Here is a 13,551-nt window from a genome sequence, read left to right on the forward strand (position 1 = left end):
TGTTTTTTTTTTTTTTTGTTTATGTTCAATTTGTTGTCGCTCTTTGTTCCTGCTACGCTTCGTTCGACTATTACATTCAATAACATATCGTTTATTTGGGCTACACTTCAGACTACAGGATAATGCTGCCTATAAGCACATCGATCAGCTGTCGCTGCTTTTAACTACTTACAAAGATACTTTTCTAAACATTTTAAAGCCAACATTCAATGCGCTCTAATTTAACGTCTATACGACAATTGCTTAAGTCTTTTAGTCTACATTCTTTTATAGGGGTTTGTTCTTCTTTCGCATATCGCTTACTTCCATTTAACATTTATATATATTATTCTGGCTATACATATATCGATCTGTGTGTGTGTGATAAGTGTCTTAGGGTGTTTAACAGTAGCTGCATTAACTAAGGCTGCGGGGCTCAGGTTTCAGTTTCAGTGTTTGTGTATTTTTAGATATCGATATCGATGTCGATATTAATATCGCTTTCGATTTAACTTTGGTTGCGCTTTTCTGTTTTCATCGACTCTTCAATTGTTTAACACATATACATATATATATATATATATAGTTATGTATACTTGAACATACTAGGCTTTAGCTACTGCTAGTATACAAGTACATGCACATACACACTTATTTTGGGCTATATTAGGGCGCATACGATGTTACGTACTGACATCATATGCAGAGAGGCAAGATTTTTCTTGTTACCCGTTTTTTTTTTGCTAAGATTTATCTTGTTAAACTTATGTTTTTTTTGCAACATTTTGAAAACCTGCACATTATTTTTGTCTAAGTTACTTTCTTTGGTTTTTAACAATTCTTTAAGATATTCTTTGTCCTTCAAGACATTTAAGACTTATTCTAACATTAGATTTCTAAACATTGTTGTTCAAGGTTTTAGTAGCGGCGTTTTTTGTGCATTTGTGCACAAAAATGTTCAAAATTTTCAAATTCAAATGCGAACCTTAATGTTGTTCAAATAAATGATGAGCTTATTAAAATGGCCGTTTCAATAAGCATTAGTATTTGGAATGAAGGCCCCTGCTGTCATATAAAATAAATTAATTTTAGTTAAGATCAAATCAAATGTAGACGCCTGAATGTTCTTTGAAACATTGCAATCTGTAAGAGGCAATCATATTTCGGATGGCTTAAATAACTTTCAGGTGCATTCATTCTAAACATTAAAACTTATTCAACGCTTCTTGCGTCCGATAAACGGTGGATAATTGATGCATTTGCTGCATTAAGCCCTATGTATAAATACATAATATTTGTAACTGACTTTGGTTTTCTTAGCATATTAAATATATTTGCGGTTAATGTTAGTTGTTTATTTCATAAACTTTACTTTATCAGTACGGGTGGGTTTTTGTGTAATTCAGTTTCTAATAACTGACCTGTCTTGGTGTGCTTGGGGCTTACCGATGCGCATTATAATTAGGCTGAACTGTGTATATTCAAGTGTATTTGTTATTAACCTGGTTTTCCTCTTGCTTGGTTTGGGCCATTCTCAACTCAATGGCAAAACTCGTCTCCACTACATACTAATCTATAAAAATGCTGCATGTGAACATAGCCAGCATGTTCTACACAATTACAAATGACAATTTTTCAATTTCGCTTAATTAGCTGCGCTAAAAAATTGTTTAAAAATTGCACACGCTACAAATGCGATCTTCGGCATCGAAAATGTTCGGGGGGAATTTTTATAAAATTCATAAAAAGATGCTTAATACCATAATAATTTGTTGTTGTCCCTTACTATGCTAAATATGTTGCCTGCTTTTAGGTGCACGTCAAGACATTCGTTTTTGTTGTACATGAAATTCTTGCTGTCGTTCTGTGGACGTTGCTGTGCATCTAAGTGTGTGTGTGTGTGTGTGTGTGAACGTGTGTGCAGCTTATTGGTTATACATAATTTGCGATAAATTGTCATCTCTGGAATTAATTCAATGTGTTACACTCGCATGTTGCAGCTTAACTTCTTAATTGGATTTTATACGTAATTGGCACACTAACAACAAACACGTACACAGACAGAAACACCAAACACAATTAAAAATACAAAACACGCAGTAAACACAAACATGCAGACCCTCGATACACGTACATGCAGCTGCACCATGATGCGTATACTCAACCTGACTTTGCCTCCACGCATGAATATGTATGGAAATGTCTGCATGTGTGTGTGTGTGTGCATGCATGAAGAGTTGCGCCACTTGCAGAGCCTGACACAAAAGGACAACTAGGCATGGATGATTCTATGACAGCGTTAATCACTAATTTCTTCGAACTGTTTTGTTTTTGCAACAACAAGATGCTATAATTTTTGTTTTTACTAGAATTTTGTGTTCATTCTTAATCCGCCTTACGCGTTTTTGGGTGGGTTCGACTGCTGCTCGGCCTGGTTACCTGTATGTGAGTATTTATGTGTGGGTGGCATGAGGTGGGAGCTTTTAGTTGCTGAATTTAAAAGATGAAATCGCCACAGTCCATGGCATAGTCAAAGTCCTCACCGCCCACATCATCGATGCCCGTGGAGTGAAAATCAAAGCCGCCAATGTCCGTGTGATAGACGGCGCCACTGCACGAATTGTCGATTAGATTGGTGCAGTGAGTTGTTGGCAGTGCATGAAGGGTGAATGTGTCTTCACACTGCGACCAGGTGAGACCGCCACTCCAGACACCATTGGGCAGCGTGGCCCAGCCCCAGCCATGACCCCAGGGCAGTGCGCAAGCAAGCGATGCCTTGGAGTCCGCCTTCTTGCTCAGTATGGCCACGGCGGCATCGCTCTTGATCAATGGATTCTGATTGTACAGCGTGCGCTGTGTGGTTAAGGCCGCCGAGGAGCTGCGATGATGTCTGCTGGTGCTATGGGCCGCCGACTTGCGCTTCTTTACCTCGGAATTGGTGGCCGCTGTGGTGGTGGGCAACACTTATGATATATTATCCGAGTCCCGTATGGGTCTCATACTTACGTCTTATACGCACAAGCGGACGCCGCAACACATTCATTAGTTGCGGTTTATCCACGACCAATTCGATTTGCGGTGGCGGCGGCAAAGTTTTAGTTATGGCGTCAATCCAGTCGCTTACCTCGTGCTCAGACTTGGCCAGCATCCAGTAGACCTTGGAGCGCTTGCGACGTGACCCAAGCGCAATTAGCTGTGACACGCTGACGCCATCGGGCAATGGGGGACGACGCGGTATCTGGCCGGTCCAGTGTGCAATGGCCAGCATCTCGGGCGCCTCCTTCACCAATATCTTGCCCGATGGCGATGAACGTCCGGGCTCCGTAAACCAGGCCATGGTGGAGTCATCATATAGTATAACCCACTCCTCGGCCCAGCGGTTCCATAGCATTTGCTCTGAAAGTAAATTTCATGTTGTGTTTTCTGTGTCTTAAAGCTCGGCATTTCGTCTAAGTTGTGCTGCATGCTGGGCTAAGCGCAGCTAATGCAGTCATAAATCGATCAAATTTCTTTTGCAGTCATTGCAAAGATAGCTTCAGTTAGTGAACAAGGCACCTGTCGTATTGAAGCTGTCAGATGGCACTTGTGCTTGCAATTTGCCAAAAAACAAGATTTGTATTTATGGATTGTACTCACTTTTATAGCGTAAAAGGTAACCGCCTTTGATTTGCTTGCCGCCGGTGCCTGCAAAAAAAAACATATAAAAAAAATCGAAAAAGAAACAGAATTGCACATTGAGAGCAAAATTGAGTTGGCGTAGAACCCATCTACGCGGCTTCCGCTGCAGCAATCGTTCGATGATTAATTGAAAACGCCGTGACCGATGCCAAGCTCCACGCTCCACGCTCCACACTCCATTCACGGCTCTCCAATGACCGCTTGCATTGACATCCCTCTTTAATCTAGCTGAAACCCAAGTTTCCCTGACAACCGGACCTGTATTCCGAATGTGGAATGTAGGAATGTAATAGTGTGTGTGTGTGTGTGTGTGTGTGTGTGTGAATGTGGTCGTAGCTGTCAGTGGGTGTGGGGATGTGTGCTAAATTCTTTCCTGACAAACAGCAGCGTGAAAAACTGCGAAAAACATGAAGTTGTAATCATCTTTCTCATTTTGGGACAGCGTAATTCTGCTGCCTCCTGAGAGCCAAGCGATGCATAATCTATCTATCTATACCCGTACCCGTATTCCGATTCATTATATAGATCGTATTCGAGAAATAATTGTCAACACGAAAATGCGAGCCTGTGACAGAGCGAATAATTATCTTAATAAAGATGGATCGGATGTGGAGTGCCCGATTTGCCTGCACTGTAAAAACCAGCATCCACAATGCAAATTTATATATGTTGGCCAGTTGAACGAAATGTAGGAAAAACGTATGTATGCAAATACGGTGAGAGTAAATTATTCAGTGTCCGAATAGATTATAGCGAAAGTAAGGTTAATTGAATCAACCTTCGAATAAATGGAAAAATTGTGTTTTTGGCAAAAGAGTAAAACCGAATTAAATATGTATAATGTAATGCATAAAATGGCTTACTATACATTTCCATATATGAAATTAACTGATAAGCTGACGGACTGATTTATATACACTTAGTCGTGCCACTTAGCATCCTATAAGGACTGCAGTTGAGTAGCCAATCTAAATATATATGTATGTAGAGCGAGAACGAGAGTGATATGTATATGTATGTGTACATGAGTGAAGATGAATATGATTAAGGCGGAATCGGGCGGGTAGTGCCTGACAATAATTTTACTTGGCTGCTGATAGCTTGTCAATGCAATAAGCTGACACAGCAATTGAAAGACGCTCAAGGCTTGGCTGCCAATTTCTCGGCAAACGCTTTGCTCGAGTTAACCCCAAACGAAATGCAGACGTTGGAGGATATAATACAAAGATATCCATATACATATACAAATACATATATACATATAGATATATATTTGTATATAGTATATACAATGTATGCATACATATTATAGCAAGTGTCGACTGCGGGAGACAGTAGTGGTTGGGCTCTGGCGTTGAGCTGAAGAACGAGGTCGCCGAAGGACACTGCGCCGCTTGTGCAAGCAGAGAAGCAGACAGTCAACTGACAAAGGACACACCGGACAACGGACATCATGTGTGCCACTTCAGTGCACGCATACAACCGCATCCATATTTTACATCCTACATTCACATTCATGTGACAAAGCAGCTGAAATTGCAAGTGGCTGCAACAGACGCCGACGACGAGGACGACGAGAACTACGGCAATGGCAACGAGCAGGCAACGGCTTAGACGACACACGGTTGCAAAATCAACTTGTACATAATTGTTGGAGCTACTGGGGCAAGTGTGACTGTGGATGGGGAGACGGGAAGGCGTGGAGACGGGGCAACGCAGCAGCAGCTGCTGTACACTTGCATGATTTATGCACGTGGATGCTTCCAACCTACTGACAACGACGATGACAGCGCCAGGAGCGCCAGGAGCGCCAGTCAAGCTGGCTGCCATGCTCGGTGGATTCATTTAACTTGCACTCACACACACAAATGCAGCTAGGTGGCAATGGGTAGTTGATGGTGCTGCATTCAGATTGTTCTGTGCATGTTTGTGTGCATATGTATGTGTGTTGGCCTTAATGATTTAATGCAGTTTACGTGCTTGGGCAAAGGGGCGTGGCCGCGCCACCGGCGCTGATTGCAGCGTAATAACCGCCGCTGAATTCCACTTGATAAGTCCGTACACAAGTGGGCGTATGTACTTACATACGCCCATAATGAGCAGGTCAACAATGCGGCCGCAGCGACATATAGAGAAGAACTAAGGACTGAGAGACAGCCAGTGCAAATTGAGAGGGAGAAACTCAAAGAGAGCGAGGGAGAGAGAGAGAGAGAAACTAGGAGAGTGCCCACACAGACACGCACACACAGGCTCACGCACAAGCAATCTCTGTGCGTCTGTGTTGGAATTCATTGAGGAAAATTGGCAGCCAGGCACGCGAGGCAACGAGCAAGATTCGCAAAAAACGAGTTCAAGGGTTTGCTCAAAAAACGGGGACAGCCCCGCGTTACACGCCCACACGCACACACACACACACACACACACACACACACACTCGCTCATGTATACAGATCTATCTTCACACCTACACACACGCACACATTGAGCTTGGGCTGTGGCTCAGCTTAAGCTAACCCTTTTAAACCCTTCACTTACCCGCGGGCTGCTGCAGCTGCATTTGTAGCTGCGGCGAGAAAAACGACTCCTCACTTCTTGCCTTCACCTTTGAGCACATGGAGAACATGTTTATTGGCTTTGGTTCTTTGCTTATCTTTGACTGTGATAGCAGCTCTCGCAGTGGCTGTGCTGGAGTATCTTGTAATGGCTGTGCTGGATTTGGCAGCTTCGTTAACGGTTAATTGATCAGTAACTGTGTAAGTGGTCGTAAGGTTTACTTCATTAACGTCTCAATTGAGCTTCAGTTCAGCCTGCCTTTAAAAACAAAGCAGTGATGTCAGCAGCCACACACACGCACACACACATACAATCACACTTAAGCACACACACACACACACACTCAAACACACTCTCGGAGACAAGGAGAGAGCTGTCTAAGCCGCCTCCAGTTGCTGGGCAGTACAGAAAAACGCGCGTGTTCCGTTATCAAAGTTACAACACACTTACAGGCACATCAATACACACACAAATGCACGCACACACTCACATTCACATACACACACGTACGCGCGCGGGAAAGTGTTTGCTGGCGTTGACGTCGCTTTCGCTTTCGTTTGGTTTACTGTTCACTCCGCCTCCCTGTTGTTGTTCTTGTTGTTGTTGTTGGTGCGAGCAACGCCTTTTCCGGTCAAACTCCTCTTGTTGCCGTTGTTAATAGTATTGTTGTTGTTGTTGTTGTTGTTGTTGTTGTGCTTCACATCGAGTTGCCGCTGCTGCCAATACTCTGATGATGATTGAGAGGGTCGCACGCCTGCCGCTAATTAGATTTCCAATTGTGTGCGGCTATTTATTTATTTTTTGCACTTATTCGTTGCCTACTTTCCTGGGCTCGGGCTCTGGCTCAGGTCAAGTCCGGCACAACGAGAACCCATCCACTGGAATGGTTATGGGTCACTCCTGTTTGCTGTCAATCAAAACGCCTGCGAGCGACACTTTCAGAATGGAACAGAGCGCTTGGTTGAGGCATTCACACACAGATTTATTTAGATTTGATTTGGTTTTTTTTTTTTTTTTTTGCGGGTGGTTTTTTGTCTGTGATTTTGGATGGACACAAACTGCTGCTGCGGCTTCTGCTGCTGATGTGCTGCTGCTATTGTTCCCTGGTGCTGAATGCCTGTGTCGTCCTCGGCTGGAGCTTGTCCGCTGTCGCACCTCTGTTTAGTTGAACGGCCGAAACTCGACTGACGGACGCTGCTCGGCGAGAGTCGGTGGCTAGCATTGTCTGGCTGTGGCAGCAGCCGAGTCCATGCCGAACCACTGACGAAGCCGCATTAAAAGCTCTCGTTTAAGGACTAGGACAACACAGGCATACACAGACGCGGGGCGGCTTTTGCTGCTGCTGCTGCGGCTGCTGCTGCGGCTGCTGCTGCTGGTGTCCTTCAACGTCCTACAGCAACAACACGATGAGATGCGTCGAAATGCCGATTCCACTGGCGGCAAACGGCCCGCCAAACAGATGACAGCAGACAACAGACAGCAGTTAGCATCTAGCATCCCAGCCGCCCAGCCGCCCAACATCCGAGCATCCCAGCATCCGAGCATCCCAGCATCGCAGCAGCTGAGCAGAACGCAACCGCTGCGTCACTTTCACTCATCCTCGTCCTCACTTTCGATGAAGCTGAAGCTTTATGTTTGTTTTTGCTCTCTCCCTCTCGTTCTCTCTGTCTCTTTCTCTCACCCACTCTCTCGCTATCTCTCTCTCTCTCTGTCTCTGCTCTCTTTCTGTCTCTGTCTCCTTTTAACTGGGGCTCTCCCGTGTTAGTAGGTTACGTGCACACACATACATGTGTACACACATACATATGGATATTCGTACTTGCAGTTGTCGTCGCCCTCATTCGGCCCCCCGCTTCATGTTGTCGTCGCCACCGTCAGTCACCGTTGTCTTTCACTTTTGGGTGTTCATGTTTTTGGGCATAGAACAAGTGAGTGTAGGGGCCGGAGGCGTATCTGGAGTCGGAGCTGGCATCGGGTTGCCATCGGGTTGGGCCGCACCGCATCGCATCTTTTGTTTGTGACACCCACTGGCAGCAGCTGCTCGGAGTCTGTTTTTCCCAGTGATAATCAGTAATAATGCGTTGTGTCACTATTCAAATGGACGTCTAGTGAATAAACAGCGCTCGGTACTGCTTGACAACTTTTTCCACTCTCCTAACCTTAAATTAAATTTTCAAATCGAAAGCATATATAACTAATATAATACTAGCATTAATTATCGACCCTTGGCCCTTACTTATATCTTATGTACATCCAATTTAATATTATTTTTTTAATAGCTAGAAATAATTAATCTAATCTTATTTATTGTATATTTGGTATAGGTTACAAAAAGTAGGCAGACCCGATTTAGTCTGTGCTTATTATACCCTGAAACGGGCAAAAAGGGTCTAATGTATCTACGCAAATGTATGTGACAGGCAGAAGGAAGCATCTCCGACCACATTAAGTATATATATTCTTGAACAGCATCAATAGCCGAATCCATCTAGTCATGTCCGTCTATCTGTCCGTCTGTCCGCCCGTAAGAGCTAGAGACTTAAAATTGTAGCTGTACGTCCTCTTAGTGGGAAGGGGTATTGCCTAGTCGGGCGCTCCCGACTAGAGTCTTTTAATTGTTATTAATTTGCAAGAGTTAAACAAAGGCAAGCAAGCCCGAATTGATACGTGCCGATTGCATCAAAGCGACAATTGATTAGTTATTTATATACTTGTTTGAATAATGCAAGTGAACGATGTGTACCAAAAGTGCGAGGCGAACGAAGTTAACTAACTAGCCCGTAGCATAAGTTTATGCTATGCCAATAAATGAGCGCCATATCAATGTAAACAATGACAAGAGAGCAGGCAATGCCCAACGCTTCAGTTGCAAAGCACGAATTGTGTGTAATAAATGAACATAATAGTTTTTCGATTATTTATGTCCCTATTTACTAAATGTTGACCATCATATACTTTTTAAATAAGTTTGTTACTCCATCAACAACTAATATGTGCTTAAATTTAAATACACAACTGATTTGCTTTAAACGCGACCCTATAAAGTGAATCTTCTCTCCAATCTGTCAGTTCGATTGCCAACAAGTTTCTCAGTTTTAAATTATTCAATCGGTACATAAATCGAAGTTGGCCGGATCGACCACCACATAACTGCCATATAAACAAAGTTTTTATATGAAAACTTTGTATTTCTTAAAGATTCTTTATCTAAGCAACTTTTATATGCTATATCCGAGTTGTTGGGCTTATGGTTTAGAATAAAATATAATATATTTGCAATGGTATTTAATGTCTTGTATCCCAAAGTTAACTCCTCTTGTTTGTTTGTATGGTCTATTCAATTAAATGGGACAAGTTGAGGAAGGCAACATTTTGAGAATATAATGCAGTTGTGAAAATAAATAAATCTCCAATGGACCTAATATACTGGTTCTGCCATATACAAGCATCTATATACTTCCCAAATTGTGCAATTTCGCCTTCCTGGGCGTGTGGTCAGTTTGTGAACTGATTTGAGTGCAGCGAAAATGCATTTTGAGCTTAGCGAACATTTTGACCGAGATGATTGCATTATGGCGAAGTAACCAAATTACAACGCAACTGGATAATATCCGCTTATGGATGCCGTGACCAAAGTGATGCGCAATAAAATAGCGTTGAGTTGCGCTACCTGGTTACCTGGTTACCTGTTTATTGAACATAAGCCTCTTAGTTACCGGTGTTTCAGTGCTGCATCTATTCAATTGTGTGCACACGTGGGCATTGTCAAAAGCGGCACGCAGCCAACTTTACTACAATGCTTCGGCTATTGTAAGGGAAAGGAAGTGAAAAGTAAACTATGCATTTATGCATCAATCAGTTCTTTTAATAAACAAATGGCAGGACATCTGCAACCACTTAACTCAGAGCTAGAGAGATTCCAGCGGCGATTCCTTTGTTCCTTGTTCGAGCATGTTCGTCTACATGCAAAACGTTTCAAATCGCTGACGCAGTAGCACTTCGCTAAATAATATATAGGCCAGCGAATTTTAGCCATTTAGAGACATGGCCTAAAGTGTCGTTGATCAAAAATCAATCGGTCAGGGCAAAAATATTTATATATAAAAGCTAGCTGGCCTTGCCTGGCCTTGTCTGGCCTTGCCTTGCTAGTTTTTTTTTTTTTTTTTGCCAAAAATTATAATCATCAATTTTCCACCCATTTCCCACCAGTGGAAAATAAAAATCCACTCGAACTATCTTCAAGTTCCCGGCGTTGCCCGGTTGAACGTTTTGTGCTAAAAGTTTTAGATATAACCTTTCCAATAAGAACACGCCATTTAAGTCCCTTGCTGGAAATCTCGATCCCGAAAAGTAGACTTTCATACGAACAATGACTCGTATTTTCCACCCAAATCGGTTGGATTTAGTGAAAATTGTGAAACACGCTTAAATGAAATTCTCGTAAAGATTCTTCTAAATGCATTTTAGCACGTAACTTTACATAATAAGTATTTGACTGACACTCCAAAAAAAAGGGGGATGGATTTTGGAAAACGTGTGAAAGGCCCCTCAAAACATGGAAAACATTACAGCTTTAAAACATTTTTGTAACTTTCGTTAATGTGCAGCTGTGCAATGCATTCACTGAAAGTTAATTAGGATTTTAGCGAGCATTTTGCCGGTTGTGATTGCATTATAGCTAAGTAATAAAATTACAGCGCAACAGAATGTTCCGAGAACAGACATGACACCAACCGCTCGTGTGCAGTTCCTAAAATGCTGCATAGTAATATGTCGCTGGCGTTTGCCATGGTTACCTATTTATTGACCGGAAGCCTCCTAATTGGGGGTGTGTCAGTGGTGCACGCTATTAATTAAGGGGCAGACGTGTGTGTCGGCAGGCGCTGCCCATGCCCAGCGGGAAAGCATCGTTCGAGTAGGAGACCATTTTATAAGTAATCAGCAGAGTCAAGTGCACTGTGACCGCCTCTTGAATAGCTCATTTTGTGAATTTTGGATCAGCTGCCGACATTCATCAGCCATAGCCTGGATTGCTGCCTGTAACCAACAATAGCAGGCCAGGAAGCTAATTAGGAACGTGTTGATTTCTATGCCTAGGTCCTAGTCCATCAAATGTTGCCGCTCTCCAGAGGACTGATATGCTACTTTTTTGCTAAATCGTCAGCCTCGTTTCTTGGAATTCCAGCAAATTCTGACACTTATCAGAAAGTTACCCTATTAGTTGGCTCAGACATGTGCTTGAGGCGCTTAGATCTCTACCTATGAATACAGTCTATTTCAAAGTGAGGGAAGCCCAAATTCTATGGCTCTTATTTTCGCCTGCAAATATTGAATATTTTCCCACTGAGTCTAAGTCGGCGGACCCGGCGCCCCGTCATCCTAACTAAGCGACCCATCCGTCATATGCTTTCCTTTCATATTGTAGGTGAGATAGGTAGAGAGTCTGGTCCATTCACTATTACCAGTTGGCTCTGCGCTGAATTTGGTCGCTATTTCATCTCGTCAACATCCTCAGCCGCTTGCATTCGCCTGCGGCGACCTACTTCCTGTAATTCGAATTTGCCTTGTGTTCGTCTTTATTCGATGTGGATGTGAGCAGGCTTAGCCCCAGCACAAGTACGCATAAGTACGCATTGCGCTCGAAGCACACGTGTTTGGCGAATTATGGTGCCGTTGAGGCTTGCGATCATTCGCTGACTGGCGCTCCACTCTGAGGGAGACACTGCCCAGCTACCCTCTGAGTTTCGCCTCTTTCGGTCGTAAGCCAGCAGCTGCGGGCTTGGCTACTTAATCCTGCATAAGTGGTTGCCCAGATTCGCGTATGAGAATTAGACGCTGCCTGGCCAACCTCTACTTGTGGTATGGAGGCAAACTTCCTTGTACGCAACGGCATGATTACGGTGATGAGCGGGGCTCCTACTTGGCGAACACATTCTGTGTTAAAGTGAAGTAGAGACCCGTTGCCAACCATCGGAAAGATTTAATTTCTATAAAATCTAATATCTTAATCTCAATCTCAATCGACTTTACTTTATATCCTGCGTGTTTCTTATTAACACCCAAAGCCACATATTTACCCTAAATGCCTGATTCAGTATAGAGTATGGCATATTTTAAAATCCCTTTAATATAGAAGCCTGCATTGCAGAAGTGACGGTCGGTTTGAGTCCTGATTTAAATACAGCGAAAACGAATTGTGAGCTGGCGAACATTTTGCCAAATTTGATGACATTACAGCGAAGTAACAAAATGCAACGCAACAGAATGTTCCGAGAATGTTCCGAGTTATCTGCTTATGAATGCAGTTCCGTAATGTGGCATAGTTGTTTGCCATGGTTACCGATTTATGACTGGAACCCTCTTAATCTGGCGTGTTACCGTAGTCTATTATTTATGATGGCTGCACACGGCCGACAGCTTAACTCAAATGCAATGCTTTTGCTTTTAAGTGAGGTAAAGGAGAACAAAAAGAACAACGCATTTATGGAACACATCAAGCAGATCTTTCAATAAACAATTGGCTAGCACACCTGCAGCCACTTAACTCGTGGCTGGAACTCTTGTCCCAGAGCTGGAGCTTTACTTTATCGTTGCGGGCTGGCGGTTCTTTTGTTCCAGCCTGGACGGGGTTGATGCCGATGCCGATGCCGTTGCCAGGTCGTGCCTTTGCATGCCAGCCCAGTCTCAAATCAGTTAAGCAGTAAGAAAAGCAAATGCAGTGCCTGAAGAGGAGGCACAATGTTGACTTAAGGGAGGTCGTTGGGGGCGGCAATGGGCAAACTAGCCCCCAGAGCTGTACATATTGGAATCTAATGCCTTTGTGAGTGGCATTAATTTGATGCTGCAGTGCTGGGCGGCAGCATTTGCTGGCTGCTTGAGCTTGAGCTCGAGCTGCTCCCATGTTGCGCACCGCTGCAAATAAATCAATTTTAAGTTCATTTCTTGGAGAAAATGTGTCGCCCGCCTCGTGGCCTGCAGCTTCTTTCAAGGCCTGGGCGTTTTCACTTTCGGTTTCCAATTACACACAGCTGCGCTCACAGAGCCATCTTTCTCTCTCTCTCTCTCTCTCTCTCGTTCGCTGTGTTTCTCCGCATGTTTGTGTCTAAAACACACCCAGAACACACTCACATACACACACAGTCGTTTAAAGTGTGTGGCCCGGTTTTTGATTAGCGCCCGCTCATTCTCCTGACCGTGACACAATTTCCATTGTTGAGCAACTGACTCAGCCACAGTACCAGCATCCTGATATTGAATCTCTTGCACAGTAATACAGGCCACACACACACACATACACATACACACAAATGTCCATATGGGGCAGATATATAGATGACCTGC

The 13,551-nt window shown here is 43.5% G+C and overlaps 1 protein-coding gene across 1 annotated transcript; it reads right to left on the reverse strand.

The window, feature by feature from the left end:
- Nucleotides 1-1,285: 1,285 nt before the first annotated feature.
- LOC6629423 (uncharacterized) lies at nucleotides 1,286-7,490 on the reverse strand. The gene is made up of 4 exons (XM_002054319.4): nucleotides 6,193-7,490; nucleotides 3,616-3,663; nucleotides 2,986-3,375; nucleotides 1,286-2,924 (listed from the first exon to the last, which is right to left on the reverse strand). The coding sequence occupies exons 1-4, from the start codon at nucleotides 6,278-6,280 to the stop codon at nucleotides 2,476-2,478; spliced, it is 975 nt and encodes a 324-aa protein (XP_002054355.1). The 5' UTR covers nucleotides 6,281-7,490; the 3' UTR covers nucleotides 1,286-2,475.
- Nucleotides 7,491-13,551: the final 6,061 nt, after the last annotated feature.

Source organism: Drosophila virilis, chromosome 2 (assembly GCF_030788295.1).
Source record: "Drosophila virilis strain 15010-1051.87 chromosome 2, Dvir_AGI_RSII-ME, whole genome shotgun sequence".
Taxonomy (NCBI): Eukaryota; Metazoa; Arthropoda; class Insecta; order Diptera; family Drosophilidae; genus Drosophila; species Drosophila virilis.

Coding starts and splice junctions, on each gene's coding strand:
- LOC6629423 (XM_002054319.4), bottom strand. CDS start 6,280: ATGTTCTCCATGTGCTCAAAGGTGAAGGCAAGAAGTGAGGAGTCGTTT. Junction 3,664..6,192: donor GCAGCTGCAGCAGCCCGCGG/GTAAGTGAAGGG, acceptor TTTTTTTTGCAG/GCACCGGCGGCAAGCAAATC. Junction 3,376..3,615: donor TTACCTTTTACGCTATAAAA/GTGAGTACAATC, acceptor ATTTACTTTCAG/AGCAAATGCTATGGAACCGC.